This window comes from Crinia signifera, chromosome 2 (assembly GCF_055691185.1).
Source record: "Crinia signifera chromosome 2, ASM5569118v1, whole genome shotgun sequence".
NCBI lineage: Eukaryota > Metazoa > Chordata > Amphibia > Anura > Myobatrachidae > Crinia > Crinia signifera.
The window spans coordinates 244627847-244653380 of record NC_139218.1 but is presented as its reverse complement, the minus strand read 5'-3'; the positions used below and the strand labels follow the sequence as shown (position 1 = coordinate 244653380).

Sequence of the window (25534 nt, the reverse complement as noted above, 5' to 3'; positions counted from 1 at the left end):
TTTGCAGGAGGGCGCCGGACACCCTAGCACCGGCCCTGGTCATTGGTGTACTGATATTTCCAGTACAGCCATCTGTTAGTACAGCAGCCTCTGATCCCCAGATTATACAAATAGAATAAGCTAATGTTCATGACATTATTTAGTATTTTCTTGTTTTTTTCAGTTTTTGTAAAGGGAGAACCCTTCACGCCTTTGTTAGAGATCCCAAGGCATCACTCGACATCAACAAAACACGACAGATTGCTCAAGAAATCATCAAGGTACAGTACAGAGGCATTTCGTCCATTAATTAAACTTGATATTGTTTGTGCAAATGATATTTTTGGCACATGAGTAATATTAGCAGTCCAATTTGCCATTGTGATGTCAAATGTATGGTGGAATAGGAATGACAAAGCACATTGGTAGCGGAGTACCCTGTATGCATGTACACAGAAAGTATGGCCATATATTATTGTTTAAGTACTATTCTTAAGAAGAGAGGAGGAAGCAAAATAAGTGGCACAACTGTAATGTATACTGAAATTGTTACTTACTCTGTGACCACAAGGTATATTCAATTGGCATTATTTGTTTATTTCACAGAAATAAAATAAGACTTTGGATCTGCCTACCATGGGACTTCTTATAGCAAATATGGAAAATCCTAATGTATTGCATCCTCCAGCCCAATTCTAATCCTAGGAGGGAGGTAGCATAGGAAGCACTTGAGGATAGCCTGTTTAGTAGTTATTGTTTGTTGTTCACCAGACAGGGACTAAAAGAGTATACAAAAAATGTTTTGATCTTGTGTCAAAAAAGGACTTCTATCATTTTCTGCAGTGGTTTTTTTTCATTGGATTTATTACAAAGGTAAACTGTAGAATACCCATTTAGTTCTTTTTTTTTTGTATATGCGTGACCAAGACTTATTTATACTGAGCTTTTTCTGACTCATGTTCTTCGTCTGTTTCTATGTAAACAGAAATGATTGTCTGAAGAAATAAAACTAGTATATGTGTAGTGTAGGAGGCTTGGCATTTAACCTTCATAACACACGTTAAAGAACATATGTCCATAAACTTGTCCATAACTTGCCCATAAACTTCATTGTGCTATAAATTTCACTTTACTTAACTCCCACTCAGGCCTCTGCTTGTCAGTTGAGTTTGCAATGACAAATGGCACAGTGACATCAACATTTTCCTTAATTCAAGGAATAACATTTTTAAAGTTTAGTCATTTTTGTTTTTAAGTGATCCTTTTGAAGCAATGTGTCACTTGATAACCATTACAGCCGGTGCCCAGATACGTAATACATAATCAACTTTCTAACACCTGCTGGGTCTTAATATAATAATGGAACACTTGTGTGTAGAGTGATTGTAGTAATATGGTAATGAAAACTTATGTTTATATATAGCCTATGGTCACTTCTGTATTATTAGGGCTCCACCAATGAGGAATGCACTTGGACATGGGAGGTTGTGTGTGTTGAATGCACTCTGTTGTGTTTGCCGTATGGGTGAATAATTTGATAACCTTTCAGCCTTCTATCAGAAAGATAGATAATAGGGATGGCCATCGGTGGCAAAAGTGCAACTGGCCATCAATGGTGTATAAGTATGCAATGGATGACCATCGATGATTTAACATATCGATGGTCATCCATTTGCTTTTAAAGATTGGCCTGTGGGCCAATCAAAAAACGGGGGGCAGGGCTTCCCATTATGAAGCCCATTCTGAGCAATTGTTCCCATTTAATGCCGCATACACACTAGACCATATGCTCCTTCTCTCATGCCGATATCTTCAAATATTCCCCTTGAATGATAACTATACTTATATCGTTCAGTGACATCATCCTGTCCCCACTCCGTACATGCAGTAGTTCACTATATAGTCAAATTGAGCTTCGTGTACACCGACAACAGGGGACATAATTAACAACCCGCTGGAGCATGCATCATTAACATTACTGAACGTTCACACTAATTGATATTACAAACGATATCACACAGAAGGGCCAAAATGAGCCATATCGTTTAAAATATCGCTTAGTGTGTATGGGGCTTACAAGTGACCACAATGCTGAGTTTTTGCTTATCGAAACACTGCAGCTATTGCATATAGTGCTGGATATTTTTATTATTTTGAATATTTGGTTGTTCATTCAAAGATAAGCGCCACAATCTTGTTGGCATTTTGTTGCATCCATGCAGCAAATTTGAATACACATTGTCACTTTTTTTGTGGATCCATGGACCTGTATTTATTTCAGATATCATATTTATTCTGTATTATTTTTTTGTATATTTTTTTTTATATCATGGGGTATATTCAATGGATGCCGGATCCATTCCGAAATTCTTTTGACGGAATGGATCAGTCATCCATTATTCAATGCAATGGGCAAATCCGGATGTCTGATTTGGCCGCTGATTGATGCTCACCCGGCCGGCACGGGGACCAGGTGAGGGAGGCAGCAGGAGTCAAGACGGGGCCGGGTGAGCTGCTCTCAGGTGAGTGCGGCGGGTGGGTACAGGAGGTGGCGGACAGGAGGACTGCGCGGTGTAAGCTGCTGCTGCTCACCTGGGGCCGTCCTCCCTGCCTCAATCCGACATCTTTTAATGTTAGATTGAGATTGCCGGAAACATAGCCAAAACCTTTCGGCAAGCAAGTGGATCAACGGCTATTCCGTCAATCCACCTGGTTTAAATTGAATAGATCGGAACCCCTTCCGACCTATTCATGTCAAAAATTCCGTCTTTTCGGCAAGCCGGCAGTTTGGACATCAATTGATTATACCCCCATGTCTGCTTTTTCTGTAATGACATTTCTGGAGTGGTATACTTTTAAATAGATGCTAAAATTTGGAAGTAAAAATGATTTGGCTTTAGTAGAGCAGTGTCTGTTCTGTATGTTGGCATGCACTAAAATTTCAGTTTTAAAATAATACACCGGTGTTCTTTAATGTGTGAACCAGCATTTTACCATTCTCTACAGACAGATTCTAGAGTTTTTAAAGGAACAGAGAAACAATTATGTAACGCAGTGTTTCCATCTACAGAAAAGCCCAGTCCTGCAGGTGTTTATTTGACACACCCAACTGTCACACCTACTGACACAGATCAGTATCGTTAAATGATCTGTGACAGTGGGTGTGAGCAGGAGGACCAATCACAAACCATTCTGGATTACCATTCTAGTTTCTTCCACCATCACTACCATATTGGTGCTGTAAGGGAAACCGATAGGTGGGAAAAGCATATTAGTTAAATATTTCCTTTAGGTGTTAGTACAGGTGTACAGCTAGAAAATGAATGAAATAAACTAATACTAGTTAAGCAGAACAAGTAAAGCACTCTTCTCTCTCTCAGCATCTGTGCTCCCATCCGGCAAGCACAGTCAGGCAGATTCTGTAGTGACCCACTGCAGTTACTGCTGTCGTGTTGGCCATTGCCCAAACATGGGGAACATCTAGGTTGCCTGGAGTCCTCAGCAACAATAGAATGCCCACGAACCAAAATGTGTACAAATAACCCCTGCAAAATCCAATTGCAAGCCTCATGTCCCAGTAGCTTAATATGCCACAGATGGATCTGGATGCAAAGGTCGACATGAACAAGGTCAACACATGAAAAGGTTGACATGAGTTTTTAAGGTTTTTTTGTGTCGATGTCGACACCTATCAACATTAATCCCTCAATCTGTGTAGCACATACCCTCGCATGGCTGGCTTCGCTCTGCTGCATCCCACACTTTACCGTTCCCAGTTGGAGACCACATAAATCTTAAAGTATGAAAACGTCCAAAAAATGGGGAAAAAATGTCAACCTATTGACTGTCGACCTAGGCATTGTAGACCTGTCAACTGGATACTGCTCAGATGTCACTCTCCGATTCCACGTGCTCATGTTGGCTGGGTGACTCAGGGCGCGCTGAAACCCAGGACACCTGAAGCTTCTGCTACCTAATTGGGCTTTTAGGCAGATAAAGGCCATACCGAAAGACAATGAGGAAGAATTTGAAAGTTCTTTGTGGAGACAACTATTGTCTAGCTTTCAGCAGGGGTGGAGTGAGTTGCTGCAGCTAATAGTTCTCCCTGAACACGTGCAGAGAGCAGAGAGCAGAGAGCAGAGCCTGGAGTGGAGTGCATATTTTCTTTTGCAGGTGTGCGATAAAAGCAGCCACCTGTGAACATGGCGGCAGATCTTGAAAAAGGATATCGTGAAATATCCGAAACGCGTTGATCAAGTCGCCCACCCCGCTCACCCCACTTGGCAGGAGCAGTGGAACGAAGCCGCGCGGCACCGCAAGCAACCTCCGACTCTCCGTCTCGGTTCGTCTGCAGCTAACCGGACAGCAAGGAGGCAGCCGCCGACATTCCGTCCATCTGCACCGTCATTACCTGGATCCCCATTGTCTTTGTATCGTTTGTGTTGGATGCTGTGGATTTGTGAACCTGTGAATAAATACATCTTGTTACCTGTTCCTGGACGTCCGCAGTGATCTTACTGAAAGCAAAGATACCCTGATGTGTACGCGAGATTGAATTTTCATGTAAGTCAACTCCGTGTCATTTGTTCTGCATGTCGACTTCTCTGCTTGTATGAGGGATATGCAAAGATACCGCTACGGGCACGCCTGATTGAATTAAATTGTGAGTTTTATACTTACTAGCACCAGGAAGAATTCATTGCGGAGAATAGAAATATACTCCAAGAAAGATAACCTTGATTGAATATCTGTTAACAGCGCTGGTCACTTGTTCTTTTTCCCTATTTTGCTATTGTCTAGAGGGCCCAGGGCTAACAGAATGTTGATGTTTGTTTATTGACCTGTATAAATCGATGCATGTTTTACTCCACTCTTCCCAGCTCTACACATGTAGAATCTCCAGCTCTCTCTATAATGACTGCTAGCACATGACCATATGTAACACTGTATCTTTCTTTTAGGGTATGGGCTACCTGCATGCCAAGGGCATCGTTCATAAAGACTTAAAATCCAAGAATGTTTTCTATGAAAATGGAAAAGTGATCATCACAGACTTTGGTCTGTTTGGGATTTCAGGAGTTGTACAGGAGGGAAGGTGAGACTATGTAACATGGAGATGTTGTCCCTACCTGGCTCTGGATTATGCCATGTTGTAGATTACCTGTAATATCACAGCTATGTTTTATCTGTAAGGAGTCCACAATATTAAGTAGAACGTGGTTGTATGATTACGTGAAGATCGCACATGTTTCATTGAACTGATGAAGTACTAGTAAGCTTTAAGCAATGGTCACAAATATCCTACACACTGAATGCATGTGTATAAATATATAACTGTATTGAAATTGTGTGTTTGCCAATACCAACTGAGAATACCATGTTTTTCTTTTCTAACTCAAATAGGCGGGAGAATGAGCTGAAAATAAGCCATGATTGGCTGTGTTATTTGGCTCCAGAAATAGTGCGAGAGATGGGACCTGGCAAGGATGAGGACCAGCTCCCCTTTTCCAAGGGTGCTGACGTTTATGCTTTTGGGTGAGTGTGAAACAATTGCCTGATCACCTTGAGCCTGCTGCAATGTACTGGGTTTAATTCACGTGGGGATCAATTAAGCTGAGGTCAGTCTGTGCTACAGTGTACTAGATCATGTTTCCCTGTGTAGCATATGACATAATAACCGATGTATAGGACTGTTCTGGCAAAAAAGTGACTGAGTGATAAAGTGCGAACACACAAAACTTTAGAGCAGCTTTTACAATCTATAGGTGTTATTCTAAAAACACCTTGAAAAGATATATGTGAAGGCAAAATATAGATTGATATCAAGCGCTTGAAAGGTTCTCCACAGTAGTAAATAGTCACCAAAAAATGTCCAATGGAAATGGCAGTCCAACTCTGGAACTGGGGGCACCGTCCAAAAGAAACTCAAGTTCCTGGGGTCCAACCGGGTAGGCAATCAAGAGTGGCAAGGCACGCCAAACCTTGCTACTCTTGATTGCCTACCTGGTTGGACCCCAGGAACTTGTGTTTCTTTTGAATGGCGCCCTCAGTTCCAGAGCTGGACTGCCATTTCCATTGGACATCTGTGATCCAACCGGGTAGGCAATCAAGAGTGGCAAGGCACGCCAAACCTTGCTACTCTTTAATGCCTACCTGGTTGCACCCCAGGAACTTGTGTTTCTTTTGGACGGCGCCCTCAGTTCCAGAGCTGGACTGCCATTTTGATTGGACATCTGTGATCCTGTTGTGCCCCCGGGCTTTGTTTGAATGCTTTTATTATCCTTCCCAAATTGTAAATGCACATCCCTATTAAACATTGTTGTTTTAAAACGTTATGCACTATTGCACTATTTGCAATTTATTTTTTTGGAGACTATTTACTACTGTGGGGAACCTTTCTAGCGCTTGATATCAATCTATATTTTTGCCTTCACATATACGTATAATGCTAATTTCTGTATTTTCATTATATTCCCAAGTATTCCTATAATTATAGTCTATATAAGTCTACATTTTCTGTGTCCATAAAGTTCATAAACTATAGCAATGAAAATGTAAAATGTAGATAGCATTTATGAAAACATTACATTTTTGCTTCTGTAAAGGACTGTATGGTATGAACTGCAAGCTCGAGATTGGTCATTTAAAATTCAAGCAGCTGAGGCTCTTATCTGGCAAGTTGGAAGTGGTGAAGGTGTAAAGCAGGTGTTGTCTACTATAAGCTTGGGCAAAGAAGTCACTGTGAGTATATTTTAACTTGAGTTAAGATGTAAGAAACTGCTAATTCTTTTGTTATTGAAATTTGCCTTTTAATTTCCATTTATACCGCTGTATTGTGAATACTGAGATAAGGAATTAGTGTAGTTCCTCTGAACTATAAAATGTGTGATTAATTGTGGGCAAGGTAATATTTGCACGTAGAAAGCTATAATGTATGTTTTCCTGAAACCTTCCATCCGGTAATCTTCCACCATTCCAGTTTGTTGTATAGTATGTTAGTTTGCTGAGGCCTACACAGAGTATTAGCCTAAAGCTACTGTATGAAGGATTTTGTTTCCAAATAAGAAAAGTACATGCTTAATGTTATAGTCCAGCGGTTACCAAACTTTTTTGAATCGCGCTGCCCTAGAGTTTCAGACATTTTTCATGGCACTCCTTGTCCAAAAATGTCTTATTAGGTAAAAAAAAATATTAAATTAAGTAAATTGTTATTACCGTTGGAGCCCCTGTCAACTTTGTTCCTTAGGTCGTGGCTCGCCATGGCTATCCTATTGTTCTCAGCAGCAATATAATACATAGAACAATACAGTAGGGGATTAGCATAGTAATCCTATTACTCACTTAATCTAATTCACAGGCTAAATGAGCAGGGCTCCATCTGTATATGTGGTCCTTAGGTTCAGCTATGTGGCAAAGCACAGGATTCATTTCTGTTTGTCCACATGTTTCATGACTGGAAGTCACAAGAACTCGTTTTGCCTATTATATTGACCAAAAATTATTTAAATTGGTGCTAGACTACCAACCAGGGCACCCCTGCAAGTGTTCCAATGCACCCAAGGGTGCCACAGCACACAGTTTGTAAACCCATTTATAGTGCCTTCAATGATTCTGAACTTTCACTTTATTCAGGAGATCCTTGCGGCATGTTGGGCCTTTGATGTCAACGAAAGGCCAAGCTTTACCCTCCTCATGGACATGCTGGATAAGCTGCCAAAACTGAATCGCAGGTTGTCACATCCAGGTCACTTCTGGAAATCTGCAGAGTGAGTAGCTATATGTTTCTAAATAGACTTCTAGGATGACAAAGACGGTGGTATTGGTGGTATTGGATAGTGAACATTGTTTCAAATAATTACGGTAATTTCAAGTTTGTTGTAATCACCGCAGCCAATGCCACCATAGTAGCATTAGAAGACCAAAACCAAGAGGGCTCCATAGTTAGATAATATTTAGATTTTGGGTCAGACATGTAATTATTGCTTTGGGTATTGATTTGAGACTGGGCAGGTCTTTGTGGGTGGTAAAATAATAGCTTACGTATGTTTCACAATGAATGAACAGAATTAGGCACTTCTCCTCTACTGTCTTCAGAGACAAAGGAACCGTACCACACAAGACAGACAGGGAGACACTAATGTTCCGATGGAAAGTTCACTTTGTGGCTTGGATTGAAATGTATTCAATGCATTTTATCCTGAACACATTTTGTGTTTTTAAATAAATGGTTGTATAGTGACCAGCATAATAATAAACAAACTTCAAAACTGCTAGGTGTCAGGTAGTACAATAACACTACCTTTATTACTAAGTAACAAGTATAAATTACTATGTAATGAGACTTGTTCACAGAGGCAACAATGGATTATACCGTATTTAATAAAGTTTCTTTGTACCATACTGTATGAATTGTAAAAACACTTTTTAATTAGTGTGCTGCATTACATATATAATTACAATTAAATCTTTTGGTATATTAATAATGGACACTGATTTCCTTTCCCTCTAAAATATTTGTTTACTGTTCTCCTCATGGCTGCATTCCCTCTTTCCACTCTCCGTGGTCCTGTGGTAGGGCCCAACACCTTGGATGTCACAACACATTTATTTTTTTATCCATCATTTTATCATCGCATTGCTTTTATATCTTTTATAACTTTGAACTTTTTACATGGTGTGAATCTTCCTTTGCATATTACATTTCAGAAGACACTGGCACAAGTTTTACTCAGGGGGGACAATTCTGCCAACATGGTGTTCACATTCACTGCCAAGTTGCTGACACACTGGGAGGTTTTGAGCTGAAAGCTGCTCAAACTTGATGTTTTGAGCGGCTTTCAGCTCAAAGCCGCCCAGTGTGTATGGCCCGGCAATGGGTAGTGAGAGGTGATGCGCACTCCTGCATCATCACGAGGAATGCCATTCATCTGCTGGTATTACTGGCAGATGAGTGGCTTTGTGTACAGCTTTGCATAGCACTGCGCTATGCAAAGCCATCAGTTACCAAATGGGGCAGTGCTGTGTCATGTATACGCTTACTCTAGTGTTCACTTTTTAATAAAAACAAAAAGAAGTGCAGAATATTTTACGTGAACACAAATTTCTGCTGCAGCATGTGTTGCTGGAAATAGTTACTCATCCTAATGTGTGACTAAACATGTGAGCATCATATGGATGACGAGGACACAGAGCTGTTCTGAAACTGAAGCAACTTCTGCTTTCCTCTTACACCGTGTCATAAGATTCCGGGGATTTGCTTCAACTTTAAACTGATTATTCCAGCAAAGTCTGACATCATTAACAAACACAAATCTTCATGTTCAGCAGCATGCGAACAACAACAATGAATGCAAGAAAGAAATGCTGAAACCTAGCACAGGGTATACAACTTGTAGCACTTTAGGTGCTGTGGAACTACACTTCCCACGAAGCTATTCCACTGTTTTAGCATGCACTAACAGCAAAACTGTAGAAATGCATGCTGGGACATGTAGTTTCACAGCAGCTGGAGGGCCACAGGTTTGTTTACTTCTGACCTAGCAGCATGTAAGCACAGGATTCACTGCCTGGATACTTCTATAATCAGATTCTTTTTGATATTGTTCATTAACACTGCTATGTATGTTCCATTTCCTCACACATGTTTATAACAGTTTGTGTTAATGAACTTTATACAAAGTCAGTCAAAGGCAGGCCATATGGGGTTTCTATCAATGTAATAACAAAAACGGGATACGGTCGTATTGTCGACGAGACTTAGGTCGACACCGTTGGGTCAACAGGCAACAATGTCGACAGGGTTCTAGGTCGATGTGGATGAAGGTCAACATGGTACAAGCTTGACATGGTTTTAGGTCGACAAATGCGTTGGATCGACATAGGTTAGGTCAACAGGTCGACAAGGGTTTTTTCACAGTTTTTTGAGCCGACATGCGTCGACAGGCAGTATTTCATGCCCTACCATCCTCTAGGGCGTGGTGGGAGTATAAAATAGTGTGCCGAGCACAGCGAGGCAATGTGCCCAAAGAATGGCAAGCAATGCGAGGGGCTGCGGTTGACTTCCAACTGTGTCTTAAAAAACCAGTGAAAAAAAACATGTCGACCTAACGCATTTGTCGACCTTCACCCATGTCGACATAGAACCCTGTCGACCTAGTTGCCTGTCGACCCAACGGTGTCGACCTAATGACTGTCGACCTAAGTTGGGTCGACAATACGATCCACACCCAACAAAAACTTGCTACCTTTCATAACCATATCCTAACATTACTAATATAATGTCCTCTCACTAATCATAGTGCTGTAATAACCCATTTGGTTGATTTGTGTGTCCTTTCTCCTTGTCATAGGTTATAGCTGCTGGCCATCTAACTGGGCTCTGCCTTGCATGCTTCCATGCGTCTTCTAATCTACAGCTTCGTGGACAATACCTTCCATCCACAAAACAAATCATTACCAATAATAGGAAACTTTTTTAACCCTTTGGATGTATCTACCGCTTTGATCTTTTCCTGCTGTTATTCTCTTGGTGTGGGCTGTTTGCTTAAATAACTGATTCTGACTGCAAGACATCTACTTGGCACTAATCATAGGACCAGCTGTGTATCTCTCAAGCACTGAGCCAGCAGTAACTTCTACTAAAGCAGGGTTACCAGCACTCCAGTGTATCCAATGCATTGGGTGCTTTCCTTCTGTGTACTTCTAATAAGCACTGTTTCCGCCTCTGTGTGCATGTGTTTGTGTGTTTTTAAGATTGTCCACCAAATAACAGCTCCTTTTAGCAGTTTTACAGTCCTATTGCCTTGTGCTACAATCTATTGAACTATATTTTAAGGGTGAATATCTGTATCTAGTTTAAAAAAAAAAAAAAAACCTTTAGAACCAATGGACTTTTGGCACAATGTGTTACATGTGCCAATACTGATGGTTGATTTGTGGAGAGGATTGTGTCTTCATAGATGTGCAAAATCTATTTACACTGCAGAATGGTTTTCTCCGATACGTGCTGCGGTCCCTCCTACCCCGATGGCAGCTGCATCCCACATAGATTTTCTAGAGGGTGCAATTCATCCCGATGTATCGATAACTGGAAGCATCGCTTCAGGTCCCAAGGCTATCGCCGTTCTGAGATGGCAGTAGCCCATTGTAGCATATGGGCTACAGACCACACTGCCGGTGGGGCAGTGCGGTCAGCACGGATCGGCCAAAGGGTCAGCGCTAACCACACATGCACAGATCCCCGGCAAAGCAGATTGCAGGGACAGGCTCCTTTCGACTACATAGATCCCGCCAATCTTGGTGGGTAGATCCCACCCAGATAGCATTGCATAGCATTGCATATGCGATCCTATGGTAAATGGGCCCTGTAGTCTGTCTTACAGGCCTGTGCTCTAGGAGGCTTTTGAGTTTAAACAGGGTCTGCACAGTTGTTCACTATTGGATGAGACTGCTGTGGCTTTATTAGATAGGCATAAGGAGTGATTTCGGGGAAATAGAATGCAGTAGATTTTACCACTCTAATTTGGGATACGGTCGTTTAGTCGATATGGGTCTAGGTCGACATGAGTTTAGGTCGACAGGTCATTAGGTGGACACAAGCATTAGGTCGACATGGGCAAGGTCAACAGTCAAAAGTTCGACATGGGGTTTTTCACTTTATTTTGGAGATGACATGTGCGACAGGCGGTATTTCATGCCCTACCATCCACTGGGGTGCAGTTGGAGAATAAAATAGTTTGCCCTAAGCATCGCGAGGGGATGCGGTGCACTTGAAATTGTGTCCATGTCGACATTCGGGTAAAAAAACTGTGACAAACCCCATGTCGACCTTTTGACTATCGACCTTGCCCATGTCGACCTAATGCTTGTGTCTAATGACCCTGTCGACCTAGACCCATGTTGACCTAGTGGTGTCGACCCAATGCTTGTTGACCTAGTTGTTGTAGACCAAAATGATCCACACACCCCTAATTTTCCATGGAAAGATTATAGTTTCAGTAACCACAGGACAATAATTTTATTATGAAAAGCAATACATTTTCCAAAATATAGCATTACTGGGCACTGTTTGGACAGACGCTTCTAAAAGTGCAGGGAAACCCAAAACAAAGGTGTTTCCCTTGCACCGCTGCTCTGTATGTTCCTCCTACTATCATATTGTAACTGCATCTCCTGATCTGTGCTCCCCCGTTTGACCTAGCCTTGGGTCAGCAGCCTATGTGATAGTTAACGGTTTCCTCTTTTCACCAATGACACACACTGTCTTGTGGTCTTACCCTGCAATGTTTCAGAAGCAGTAGGAAGTACAGTATAGGTAAATGACTAATTCTGTCATCACAGGCAGCAAATTGGGAACTTGGAAATATCTGGTGGTTGGAGGAGCACTTATTCAATAAATCCTATTAGGTTATATAGAACCATTATAGTTTGTTATAAAGTACCACACTGTACATAAAGTAACTGTACATTTACTGACATTTTTTGCAACTGTTATTTAAGCTGATGTATATATTTGTGAGTGATTTATTATGTCACCCGCACAGGACCTATTCACCCACCATTTGCCAGATTGCTGCCTTTTTGTTGGACAATCTTCTACCGATATTTTATTCTAATCATTTTTGTAAAGTGGATGAAGTGCAACTTGAAATGGTTTTAATGTTTGTTTTATTCCCCTTCTTCCAGCATTAACAGTAGCAAAAATACACCCCGTTTTGAAAGGTTTGGCCTGGGAGTTTTGGATCAGGGTAACCAAAAGATCTAGTCTGCTGTGGGATATCTCATGTTCATGACTGGTGCTTCAGCAGCCGGGAGAGATTGGAAGTGCAGCCAGTGATTGCTCCCTATATTGGATTTAATCTTTATTTCATACTGAATTTGCATTAACCGATTCTGCACTGAACAGGAGCAAAGCTCTGCTTTGCCTATCCCTTCCAGCACTGAAGGGCCTAAGCTTTAACTATACCTGCTGTTTTTGTTGTTTACATATTATTTTAGGCATGTGATTTGTATTGTTTTAAAGAAAATGAATAAATGTGACTTTTTATTTTTCTTTTACAAGCTATACAATTCCTTTTCTATCACTATAGATGTGTACCTATTGGTGTTGCTCCCCTTAATACATTGAAATGGTCCTTTTATACCTAAACCTTAGTCCGCTCATGACAGGCAGTACACAGAAGTAAAATATTTGCTCTGCAGGAAGTATGTAGTACATACATCATACAGGCTGAGTATCCCTTATCCAAAATGCTCAGGACCAGAAGGATTTTGGATAACTAACTATTCTGTATTTTGGAATATTTTTATATTTGAATGAGGTATCATAAGGTATCTTGCATTTACGTTTTACAAACACACAAATATATTGTATTTGTGCTTGAAACAAGGTATTATAACATACTGAGACACTAAGTTTGAATTCCAAGCAATCCTGTCCTTGCACATATGTAGTGCCACTTATATGTTATGTCCCCAGTAGTGCCAGTTACAGATGTAGCCAGTAGGTTTTTAGCAAAAAATAAAAGTACATTTTGGAGACTATGGTTTGTGGAATAATTTGGATAACGGATAGTTGGATAATAGATACTCAACCTGTAATGCCATTTAGTATTTTTTTTTAATGCGGTATCTGCAGAGGTTTTGGTTGTTTAGAGAACAGAATTATTTCCCACAACAGATCTTTATAATGCATAGAACTATGCATTTTTTTTTAAACTAAACTGTGACCCCCATACAAAAGCTGATGCTCCAGTATACACTGATACATGGATGGTACATTTTGAACAGAATTTTGGGGACTTTTTTCAACATCATTTAAAACATTACTGTGTGCCTAACCTCCACTAATATAAATATATAATTGCCTGTTTTTGACCATGCTTCACATACCAGTTTTACTATGATCTTTGCCTCATGTTGCAGTGCTCCTCATAGTGACTTTGGGGCTTGATTCAGAGCTGCTTAAGCTAAGTGTGCGTATTTACAAGTGATTCAGAGGCACATTCAGCTTGTCCTCATCGCCACATATCCACTTTGTGGCTTGCTCTTGTGATTGCATGTGACTGGGCTGCAACGAGGCAGCTACATGTAAGCGTTCTACGGGCATGTAGACAGAATTGCAGACTCTTCAGAGCTGAATGTACAAAGATATCCATCTGACTTGTGATATTTTGCACCAGGTGTAGAGCTGGTATAAATGCTGGATAATAATGATGGCAGCTGCTTTCACAAGCAGACGGTGGGGGCGGCCCATTTACTGCTGACATGCGTGCACCTATGTTTCAGGCCCTTAAGGAGCATACAGTATCTGTCATATTCCCACAGAGAAGCAGCAGTTGATGGTGGTTTTATATTTCCCATACTGGACGAGATGGCTGTATTGATTATTATATTCCATAACTGATGAGATGGCTATATTAATTATTGTATTGTATACCAGATGAGACAGCTGTATTGAAAGCCCTGGATCCTCTTTTATTGCAGTTGCAGACTGTAACAACAACAGCTTGGACCGGTTTCCCACAGTGTGCCTATGGAGATTGGTATTGGAGTCTGCAGACAGTTTCCAAGTAAAACACTAAAGTGCTATAATCTAGAACAGTTCTTGCTTAGTTGGAAATTTAAATGATGAATTCAATTAACCGAAATTAATTGCAATTTGCAAATTGGTCTGCCAAGTATATTCAGTTATAGCCAGTGACAGCCGACCATCAACCCTCAGGCTGCAGTAAACATGGATTCTGTTCATGTCCTCAATAAATGACCATGGTTCTGCAGTGCTGTTTTATCCATGGTTCTGGGAAGTTATCCAGGATTCTATGGGTTATCTGACAGTAGCGGCTAAGTTACCGCACAAGGAAAAGGTGCTGTAATTGAATAGCCTTGGGTGTTAAAGCCCAGGTCTACTACCATATTTTCATGGTGCTTATGTAATTGAATCTGGTCCTAAGGGATATACTACTAAAGGTCGATTTCTTTTTATTTGTATTTTTTATTCTTTTTTATTCAATCCGATAACAAATCGATCTATAATGATGTATATCAGGAGATGAAACACACATTTACGAACAGATGATTATTTTGTTTACTAACAGATTGTGAAATGTTAATTAATATGTGTTTTAACCCTTGAAACACTACATCAATTTAGATCAGTTTCCATAGATGACAATTTGACAGCTACAATATGCCCCTACATCTGTGTTTGGTGCACTTGGACAGATGCTATTGGAACCCATTGAGTACGATTGGCAGTAGCCACACATGATGCATGGGCAGAGCACAGCCCTTGTCGCACTGCATCGTCCACTGGTTTTCTTCAATATTTGATAGATACTAAATGGAGATCAGATCTCTACTTTAGCTGGTAAGCAGAGATGTGATAGAACCCTGAAAGTGATTCATACATTATAATTTGTGTCCTGTTACTATAAAAGAGAATGTGTAGCAGAGATGCATTGGTAGTGTGCAGCATTTCTGCAAGTACACTACCACAGAATGGTGCACTCTGCTTGATACAAGGGTTATTTGTATTGTCAAAGCATTTTACAAATGGGACCAAGTAAAATATCTTCTGGAACACAAATTTGAACAATTGGGAAAACATGTACTCAAATATGTATGGGATTGGGTGTATGTACAGTAGCTGAGGCACAATTTTTTTTCTTCACGAGGCGATGTGGAGTGAATTGAGTATTGTGGTATAGATTATTGATCTATTTGGAGGGCTATCATTCCTTAAATGTGTGTGTGGGTACAATTTGCATTCAACTGGTCCTAATTGTACAGATGATCAGTTCATGTTCATGGGCTCTGACATTAAGGAGGAATTCAATTGTGGGTGAAGGGGGAGAACCACACCTTTTGCCTGGCCTGATTTACACCCCTTCCGCTCAAAAGTGGTAGTTACCCTATGTTGTGCTAATAAAACTGGGCTTATACGTTTGTCCACAATTTTATTCCCCCCTAAATCTTGACCTGCAAAACAAGAATTAAAGATTTACATCCAGAGTCTTCTAAAAGTACCACTTTTTATTTTAAATCTTGATACTAAGGGCCTTATTCTGGTTGGTGCGGTTCTGTCCGCGCTCGGTCCGCCGATGTTTGCGCATGTGCAGAGGCATATCTGCGCATGTGCGAACGGCAGGCACATCCAAATACCGCATGAATTTTATACACTCCGAACAGGGGGAGGAGAGGGGCGTGAAGGGCTGTTTTGGCTCATTACCATATGTGTACGCCCAGAGTTTCATGGGCGTTCCCATGAAAACGCTGGGCGTACATATGGTAATGCGGCCATGACGCACGTGTGGGGGGCGGACATATGACATAGCCGGATGTCAGCTGCTCGCCCATATCCCTGCTTTTGCACGGAGAAACGCCCGAGTGGTCTGGAGCACTCGGTGCTGCCTGACCACTCGGTCCTGCCATCGAATGATGGGGGAGGTTCCCAGAGATGGAGGAGGTGTACACACGAGAAATCCACTCGTGCTCCGTGCGGTCAGCGGCTTACTGCATTTGGACGCAGTGAGCGGTCCATACGGAAGGCGGGGCTCAGGACGCTCAGTCCTGTCCGCATATACGCATCCGACTGCACCGACCAGAATAAGGCCCTAAGTGCAGTGGTTTCCAACCTGGGGTATGTTGCAGACCAGTTGGGGGTACTTGAAAATAATATTGGTAATGGTGGAATAAGATAAACAAGTCTCCCAATGGCAGAAGAAGTCTCCCATTGCCACGTTGCATCACTTCTGGTTCCCTCTGCAGCGCCATCAGCATCTCCTCATGCTTTTGCCTCACCAGCAATCCACTGGGACCTATCTTCGCTGCCCTCAGACATCAGTGATCTTCTGCTCTGTGCTGACACGGTTATGGGAAGCACCGGCATTAATCCTACAGGTGTTAGCGGGAACCCCGGAGGACCAGTACACAGCCAGTGGCCATACACAGAGGGACCAGATTCCTGCCTGCACAATACTCCTCTGCTACTCCTTAATATAAGGACGCGAATACCGCTCACTTCCATTCCACTCGTAAGTTTTGTGGATATTTAAAATTGTCAGGAGGGGATACTCATAAATGAAAAGCCTAATCAGGTGGTATGCGAGAGAAAAAAGGTTGGGAACCGCTGCTATAGTGTATACAGCACAGATTTGTTAAATATGATATGGTAATGGTTATAGGTAGGGTGGCCCTGAATAATAGAAGCATATAGTAGAGTCTCTTATGAGTTTTCCTACAGTTTAACATATGTAAGCATTATAGAAACTAGTTTGCAGTAACTAATATCTTGTTTGCTCAGCGATCACTGCTGAATCTGAGTACATACGGATGGTTACATTTATTTATTTTTGCAAAACACCTTCTCTCTCTTGCACAACAGCTGGGACTTGTTACAGTGATTTCTAATACCTGTAATGGGGGGTATCCAACTACCCATAGTAAAACATAGGAAGTTATTTTTACAAATGTTTCACCAAATTTTTTTTTTTTACAGACTAATCAATTAGATCCCCATAAAAAAAAATACGTTTGCACTGTTGGATAGGATCCACCAAAGCAATTACCTGTGGGTAATTGGATACCACCAATAAACTCAATGATTATTCTCTACCATTGATGATCATTATAGCCATGTCTACAATATAATTCCCATTTTATCTACAGCCATATTTACTGCATTATACAAAAAAAAAAGGTGTTGAAGTGGTTGGATACATGTTTTTGTGTTTAGCTTTGGTTTTCCTGGTTTTAAATCTTGGTAGCCTCTTGAAATGATGTCCAATAAAAATGTTAGACTAACAATCTCTCCAGGTGAGAAGTGGTCCTAGTATAACATCGACTTCCATTATAGAATCTAGCACAGATCTTTGGCAAACACTTGATATGCTACATTAACCAGCTGTCTCTCAGGAACAGGAAAGGGGAAAGGTAGGCACACTCAGCATTATTTCAATGACTACTTCAGAAACACTTTTGATAGTAAACTGTAAAAAGGCAATACAGGGTTCAAGAGTAAAAAGAGATGTGGTAAGACCACACTTTACACTCTGTTTTACAGTAAAACCTTTTATATGAAGTGACACTTGTTACTCCTCTTAGCTATAAAATCTAATCATGTTCTGCAGTAAATACTGCCCCGCTAACATTTGCCGCAGCAGGGACTGTATGAGGTTTGCAGTAGCTGCATAGGTTAAATAAACAGTAAATACATTTTCATTACAAACATGATTTTGATAAAAAAATAAAACCGTGTTTTCCCTTCAGAGCGTTTATCGCTCAGTAATGTGGGCTGGTATTCTATGAAACATAACAAAGTTAGGACCCATTAAATGATATTGTAAATGATTCTTCTATTTGTATCTTAGCACCTCTCTCTTATCCACTCCCTTTGCCATTATAGGGTACTGATGCAGTATATATAAATGGGCATGCATGTATGTTCTTCATTGGCACAGTGATTTGTCTGGCTGATTCCAATCCCCCAATGGCACTCCTACACAGAAACAACACATCTCCAGCATGAGGCAACCAACTTTGCAGTATTGCATTTAATCTAGATTCACTTGACGACAGACGAAAGATGAAAGATCTAGCTACAGTTTATAGGCTCTTTTTGAAAGATATCTAAATTGAGCTGCATGCAGTTGACGAACAATATTGGTGAACAACTGGTGGGTATGCGCATTGTAAAGGTGCATACACACTGTACAATTTTTTGACCAATTTGGTTGAAAGACATTTTCATTGAACCCAGTGTCCTGGACAAAAGATGTTGACGAAAGATATTGATGACAGACAAAAGACGAAAGATCTAGCTACAGTATATAGGCTCTTTTTTGAAAGATATTCAAATTGAGCTGCACGCACAGTTGACGAACAATCTGGATGAACAACTGGCGGGTATGCGCATCATCATTCGTCGTTTGTTTGTTGTCAATATCTTTTGTCAACATCTTTCGTCCAGGACACTGGGTTTAATGGAAATGTCTTTAAACCAAATTGGTCAAAAAAATTGAACAGTGTGTATGCACCTTAAGTCTGTCGTCAATATCTTTCGGCCAGGACATTTGGTTCAATGGAAATGTCTTTCAACAAAATTGGTCAAAAACATTGTACAGTGTGTATGCACCTTTATAACACATGTTAAAAAAGAAAGCAGAACGGTCTATATAAAGCAATTAAAGTAAATGCTAGTAGGCAATGAAGTTAAATTATGTTAAATGAATCCTAGTGATTTACAGAGGGTGTGACATCTAAGTCTGCCATCACATTGTTCTTGTGGTGATTCAGGCTGCACAGGGCTGCTACTTGACATATTCCCTGCTAATGTCACTGTTACATTGATCAGGGTTTGTTATATCCTGTTCTCAAGGTACCCTAACAATACATGTTTTCCATATACTCCAGCTGGAGCACAGGCATGTTAATTATTGACTAAAGCTTATTAAAAGATACTGTATAAAAGTGTTATTAATCATTTCATTTGTGATTCTGTTATATCTGGAAACACCTACTGTGAGTGTTCCCTAAGGACCAAATTTGAGACACCCTGGATTAAGTTGATATGTACCTAAGTAGATAAGGCTTAATACACTTTATTGCTACATTTATTGGGAATGATTCACAATGTACCTTAGTATGCTTCTATGCTGCTTAGCATTATAAGTTAACTGAAAAAAAAATTCTCTGGTCTATAGAGAGAAATAAAAAAAATTAAAATATATAATACTTCCTTTGTGTGATTGGGGGTCAATATTTCCACAGCCCGTCTTGTTAAAGAGCCTTACGGCTTGAAATGTGTTGGTAAAATGGACTTTTCTGTACATGCAGCAACTGACCAGGACCATAATTTACAGATGAACAACGTGGCATTTTAGTTGGAGACTTGGACTCTTATCCACTATACCAGGTTTTTACCGTATTCCTAGGTCTCCAAGTTCAGAGTTGTCCTACATTTTGCCCTTTTTGTTGTGTATTTACTGATTTTTAGTGGAGTAATATTTTGATACATGTGAATCTTCTTTTTCCCTTGCGTTGTTCATGGAGGTCATATGAAGCACAAAGAAACCCTTACACATTTTACTGCACCTGTTTCAGAGTGAGTGGGGTATGTTTATGCTCTATACCATAATGTGTGATCTTGAAAAGATATCTTTATGTTCCCAAATCCCTCTCATTTTCTGTAAGATTTGGTAAGTCTTGCTGGCTTCATGATAGCTTTAAGGGGAAAAAAATACCTGGTACACATCCTCCTACGGCCCTGCTGGGCCCCACAAAATCCAACACATCCATGATCCATCACAAAGGTTGGCTTCTAGTTAAATGTTTTACAGAGGCTCGGTAACTGGGGCAATAAATCAGTATTAATATCACTAGTATCAGCACTGAGGTCCTTTACTGTGCCTGTGACCTCAGTATCCGGTTCCCCAAGAATGAGCATTAGGAGATTTTACAAACTTCTCTCTCTCATGTTATTGGGATATCTACCAATATACAGTAATATGTTGGCTATCTCTATTGGTATACTATTGGTAGAATTTGAGCCACAGATCTGTATTACTATATATAATATGATAAGTATACTGCCATGATTAGTTTTAAGTAGGAACCATGTTGGTGCAAAATAATGGGCATATTTGCTCCTATAATGAAGATGGCACCACTACTGGTGTAATATGAATGGATACACCACAGCCAGTATACAATGATGCGCACCCCTGTTAGTGTAATGTGATGGGTGCCTTTACTGGTATATGCAGCCTATCACAGCACTTGGTATAATATATAATGTTTGGTTCCTATTGAGGCCAATGTGTTTTATTTCCTTTTAATATGAGGCAGTTCTGTTCACTTCACTCCTACCATATACAAATAAATCCTATAGTGTATTTTAAAAAGGGGGTGGGGGCATGGGGTCCTAACTGGTATTTTGACATGGGACACATTCTAAATCCAGCTCTAAGTCCCATCCAAAGAGTATGGTATTTTCCTGACGTATTCTTGGTAAGGGGTGAAGAGAACCTATCTGGACACCACCCCTGATTATTGGATACTCCCTATTGCACCTTTTTCCTTGGTTTACTACACATTGATGAGCGTGTCACATTTTATGTCCGAATTTGTGTGAGACTAAAGAAGGGAATACCCCCACCTATGGCCTTCAAATATCATTTATATTTGCCTATCTATGATGGGCCATGGAAATATTTATCCACAATGATACGAGCAAGTAAGTGTCCTTATTCTTTGTTTTATTTAAAAATATGTATTTATTTACAGTATCTCTATAGAACTTAGAACCACTGTGGTTCCCTATATTTATATTATATATGCCTTTCTAGTTCTGGGTGTAGAAAGAAGGGAACCATAGACTGCTTTTATCTTGTAGTGCTTACTGGCACTCCATTCACTTGTATGTGGCGTATAGAGTTATGTTCAGTAGCAGTTTTGTCCCTTGATGTTTGCCAAGTGTGGGTATTAGCGCTATAATTATCCCCTATATTCTCTATACAGATAGAGTATGGTGATGCTATGGGAAAATTGACATAATAGTTTTCCTAAAATAAAGTTTTTCTTTTTTTCCAGTTTGTCTACTTCACACCCCCACCTATTATACAAAGCTGCACCTATAATAAACATGGGCAGAAGTAAAAGGCTTGTTAAAGTATTTGGAAACCCCTGACCTAAAGGGTGTTTCCGTGCCTGAGGTTTACTGTTTTGTGAATGATTAGCTAGTCTCCGTGATAACCAGGGTGTGAGGTGTCACCTTTATCATAGAATGATGGGATTTCACATACTGTATAGACAGCAGGCCATTAAACTATTAACTCATTTCAATGTTACAAATAAAATGATAATTTGTGACTTTATTCTGTGATTAGATTTATTTACTATCTTCTGTGTATCAAAATGTTATTCTAAAAACAAAGTAATACAGTATGTGGCCAATATTTATTCTCAAATTAAAAATGTAGGGGATGTATCTCTTATAAAAGACATAGGTACTTTGTATGACTGATCACCTATTAATCTTTCTATAATCTAATTATACAGATAAAAAAAATAAAACAAAGCCTAGATTAACCGAAAAATATTTCATACCACACCATAGTCGCGAAAATTGCTTATATTTTTGCAATTACATTACTGCATTGCAGAGCAGTATATTGTGGTGGGATGCGGTCATTCGTCAGAATGCATTTAGGTCTACAGTCATTAGGTCGACCCCACTAGGTCGACTGGCAGGAAGGTCGACCTGACTTAAGGTCGACATGGGCCAAGGTCGACATGACTTAAGGTCGAATTTGCATAAAGGTCGACATGAGGAAGGTCGACTGGTCATAAGGTCGACATGGGTTTTTCACTGTTTTTTGAGCCGACATGTGCCGACAGGCGGTATTTCATGCCCTACCATCCACTAGGGCGTGGTGGGAGAATAAAATAGTGTGCCGAGCGCAGCGAGGCACCGTGCCCGAAGCATTGCGAGCGAAGCGAGCGATGCGAGGGTCCGATTCTCATTGCCAACTGTGTCCATGTCGACTGTGTCGACATTCGGATCAAAAAACAGTGAAAAACCCATGTCGACCTTATGACCAGTCGACCTTCCTCATGTCGACCTTTATGCAAATTCGACCTTAAGTCATGTCGACCTTGGCCCATGTCGACCTTAAGTCAGGTCGACCTTCCTGCCAGTCGACCTAGTGGGGTCGACCTAATGACTGTAGACCTAGAATCATTCTGACGAATGATCCCAACCCATTGTGGTTGTAGTACAGTATGCTGCCATTAAAAATCATTACCCATCAAATAAGTGGTTCATCTCAGTTCATTCCCAAATTAATTTTCTCACTTATGCATTGTGATTTTCTAAATGGAAATGACATTTCTCAGCTACAGGCCAATAATGCACTTTTCTAGTGTTAGTTTGTACTTTTCTAGTGTTAGTTTGACAGAACTCTCACCTAGATGTCAGTGTATTATGTATATGGTTAGTCTCAGCATACATTTTAAGCTGCAGCTGATTAATATTTAAGAAAATTTGATTTTTCATGTGCATCAAATAGCTTTGGATTCACTTTTTGGCCATAATATTTTACCTGGTCACCATTGCCACTGCTACATTCTGTACTATTGCACTATTGTATGTAGATGGAAGAACACAGCATTAGACTAAGCCAGGGGTTCCCAATCTTTTTTGATTAATGGCACCCTAGAGTATCAGAATTTTTTCACATCACCCCTAAACCCCCCTCCCCAAAAAATTTATTAGGGTCAGTTATGTGGTAAAGGGCAGGATTTGCTTCTGTTTATACACATTTTATGATTGGCAGCCACCAGCACTGGTTTTTCTCATAAATAATTATCCATTAATAATTTGAGTTGGTCCTGGACCACCAACCCAGGGCACCCCTGCAAGTGTCCCGAGGCAACCCAGGGAGCCACGGCACACAGTTTGGGAAGCACTGGACTAAGCAATAGCATGTGGAATAATATATGCAGATTGTCTGCAGTTGCTATGTAGACATAAGAAAGCTGGTACCGGGATCACAACGTGGGTGAAATGCTACTTAACGCGTTTTCACCATGCGAGCATTAGAACTTTTATCCTATTTCTAAAGTAGCATGTTCTAATGTCTGATAGTAAAAATACTTTTAAGTAGCATTTATCCATGCCATGATCACTTGCTCAATGAATCCCATATACTGTAGGCATAGATTCTGACCACACTCCCCATACAAGTGCTGTTGCAGGGTATAGAGAACTTGGAATAGAATGTTGCGATGCTACTTTGTTTTATACACAGTGTATGAAAGGTCTTTGTCTACTAACATACAGCATACAGTGGTGTTGCAGAAGAGGTTTATATGCTTTTTTTTCCTGCACTTCAACCTCCAGTTTAAAAAGATTAGTTATTGAAGGCTCAAGAAAATACAGTTTATTGAAAGCATTCTTAGCCGTCTTTCATCTTTAACCCCTTGAGTGGTGGGTTTTGCTGGGGCAGGACAAACCTACCAGGGGAGGTTTGTCCTGCCCCAGCAAAACCCACCACAAATCATTAGGAGCTCCCCCTCCCCCCCTCACCTTTGCTCCAGCGTTAGTACGCCAGAGCTCCCCTGCCGCCGCTGCCCCAGCCGCCTGTCAGTCATCACACAGGCGGCAGGCTCGGGATGTTTTGCGGTGGCTCGGGAGGACTTAGGCGCCTGAGTGCTCCCGAGTCCCCCCAAGCCGCCCCGAACATCCCCTAGCCTGCCGCCTACGTCATTGCTGCAAAATAAATGGCGGTAGGCGGCTAGAGGCTGGGGGAGCGGCTGGGGTTAGAAGAGCACAGGTGATTGGGGGGCTGGGGGATATAATGGGGGGCTCAAGAGGTGGTGCGCCAGTGGTGCACACCTGGACACCACTGGCGCGCACCTATTTCATATTTGTGGTATGCCCGGAAATCTTCCGGGACAGCCCGCTACAGCAGCGCAGCTGAGCCCGGAAAATATCCACTCAAGGGGTTAAACATTGAAAAGGTTTAGAATAGAGATTACTACAGATCTGTGAATTACACGGTGCAACTGCCTTGCTCATTGATCCCTATTCAACTCGCAAGGCAAGCATAACCTATTCAATTTGGAATATATAGTACAGATCTGCACAGTCTATTTTTATTTTTGATTTCCAGGATTGAATCGGCATCGAATGCGGCTGAAAACCGTTCGATGTCTATTCAATTCGATTTTGACTATAATGTGTACAGGGCAAATGACATAGCATTTCCTCAGCCTATGTCCATATATTAAGCTATGGAGATTAGTCCCAAAAATGATATCATGCCAAATAGACTACAATAAGCCCTTGGCATTCTATATCAGCTGCAGCCATCCTATTGGCTTATCTTAAAGAACACATACTGTACATTCCAGTTTATTGATAAGCATGGGGCTGTGATACAAGTAGCTCTTCACCAATAAATCTGTTTCCGTCACCTAGCTCATGAAGTTACATTTGTTTATCAAAACTTGAATAGTACTTCATATATTTTTTTTCAATATGTGACGCTATGCTCCTTTGTACAAAAAAACAAAGCATTATGAATTCTCCTTTTATAAGTTCCCTAAATCCTAATGGTTTATTGGTCTTTCAGGTGTGTATTTTATGTGCTTCAACAAACAACTGCATTGTACTTTTGTACTTAAATAAAGGCTCGTTTCTTTTAGCACTATTCAGAGAGAGGGTGTGTGTATAATATAAATACATACGTTTGGAGGTCTTTTTTAAACCGTAATGTTCACTCTTCTGTCTGGCACATGTCCTCGATAAACTCAATTTTGCTTTTTACTTTTTCAAGCTGTTTTTAAAACCTGGTATTTCCTCTCCTGTTTCCATGAACAAAGGTGTGCTGCAAATGATCTCTTTACATTACATTTTAATGGTACTTTCTTGTCAAAACAAAATGGGGGTTCTATTTTCCATGTAGATTACCATGCTGCCACCTGCAATTACCTCAATCTCATTGGCAGAGGCCTAAATTCAGGGTATCGGTTGCAAGTTGATACAAAAAATTCT

General features: G+C 40.7%; 1 protein-coding gene across 2 annotated transcripts in view; it reads left to right on the top strand.

Annotated features, from left to right (window-relative positions):
* KSR1 (kinase suppressor of ras 1) overlaps nucleotides 1–22231 on the top strand; it is a 204794-nt gene extending 182563 nt beyond the window's left edge. For both annotated transcript variants that reach the window (XM_083174169.1, XM_083174168.1), the window contains 6 exons: nucleotides 164–260; nucleotides 4941–5074; nucleotides 5383–5514; nucleotides 6585–6720; nucleotides 7612–7745; nucleotides 12664–22231. In XM_083174169.1, the coding sequence (XP_083030295.1) occupies nucleotides 164–260; nucleotides 4941–5074; nucleotides 5383–5514; nucleotides 6585–6720; nucleotides 7612–7745; nucleotides 12664–12742 (712 nt within the window). In that variant the 3' untranslated portion in view covers nucleotides 12743–22231. The remainder of the gene's footprint in view (nucleotides 1–163; nucleotides 261–4940; nucleotides 5075–5382; nucleotides 5515–6584; nucleotides 6721–7611; nucleotides 7746–12663) is intronic.
* The last annotated feature ends 3303 nt before the right edge of the window (nucleotides 22232–25534 follow it).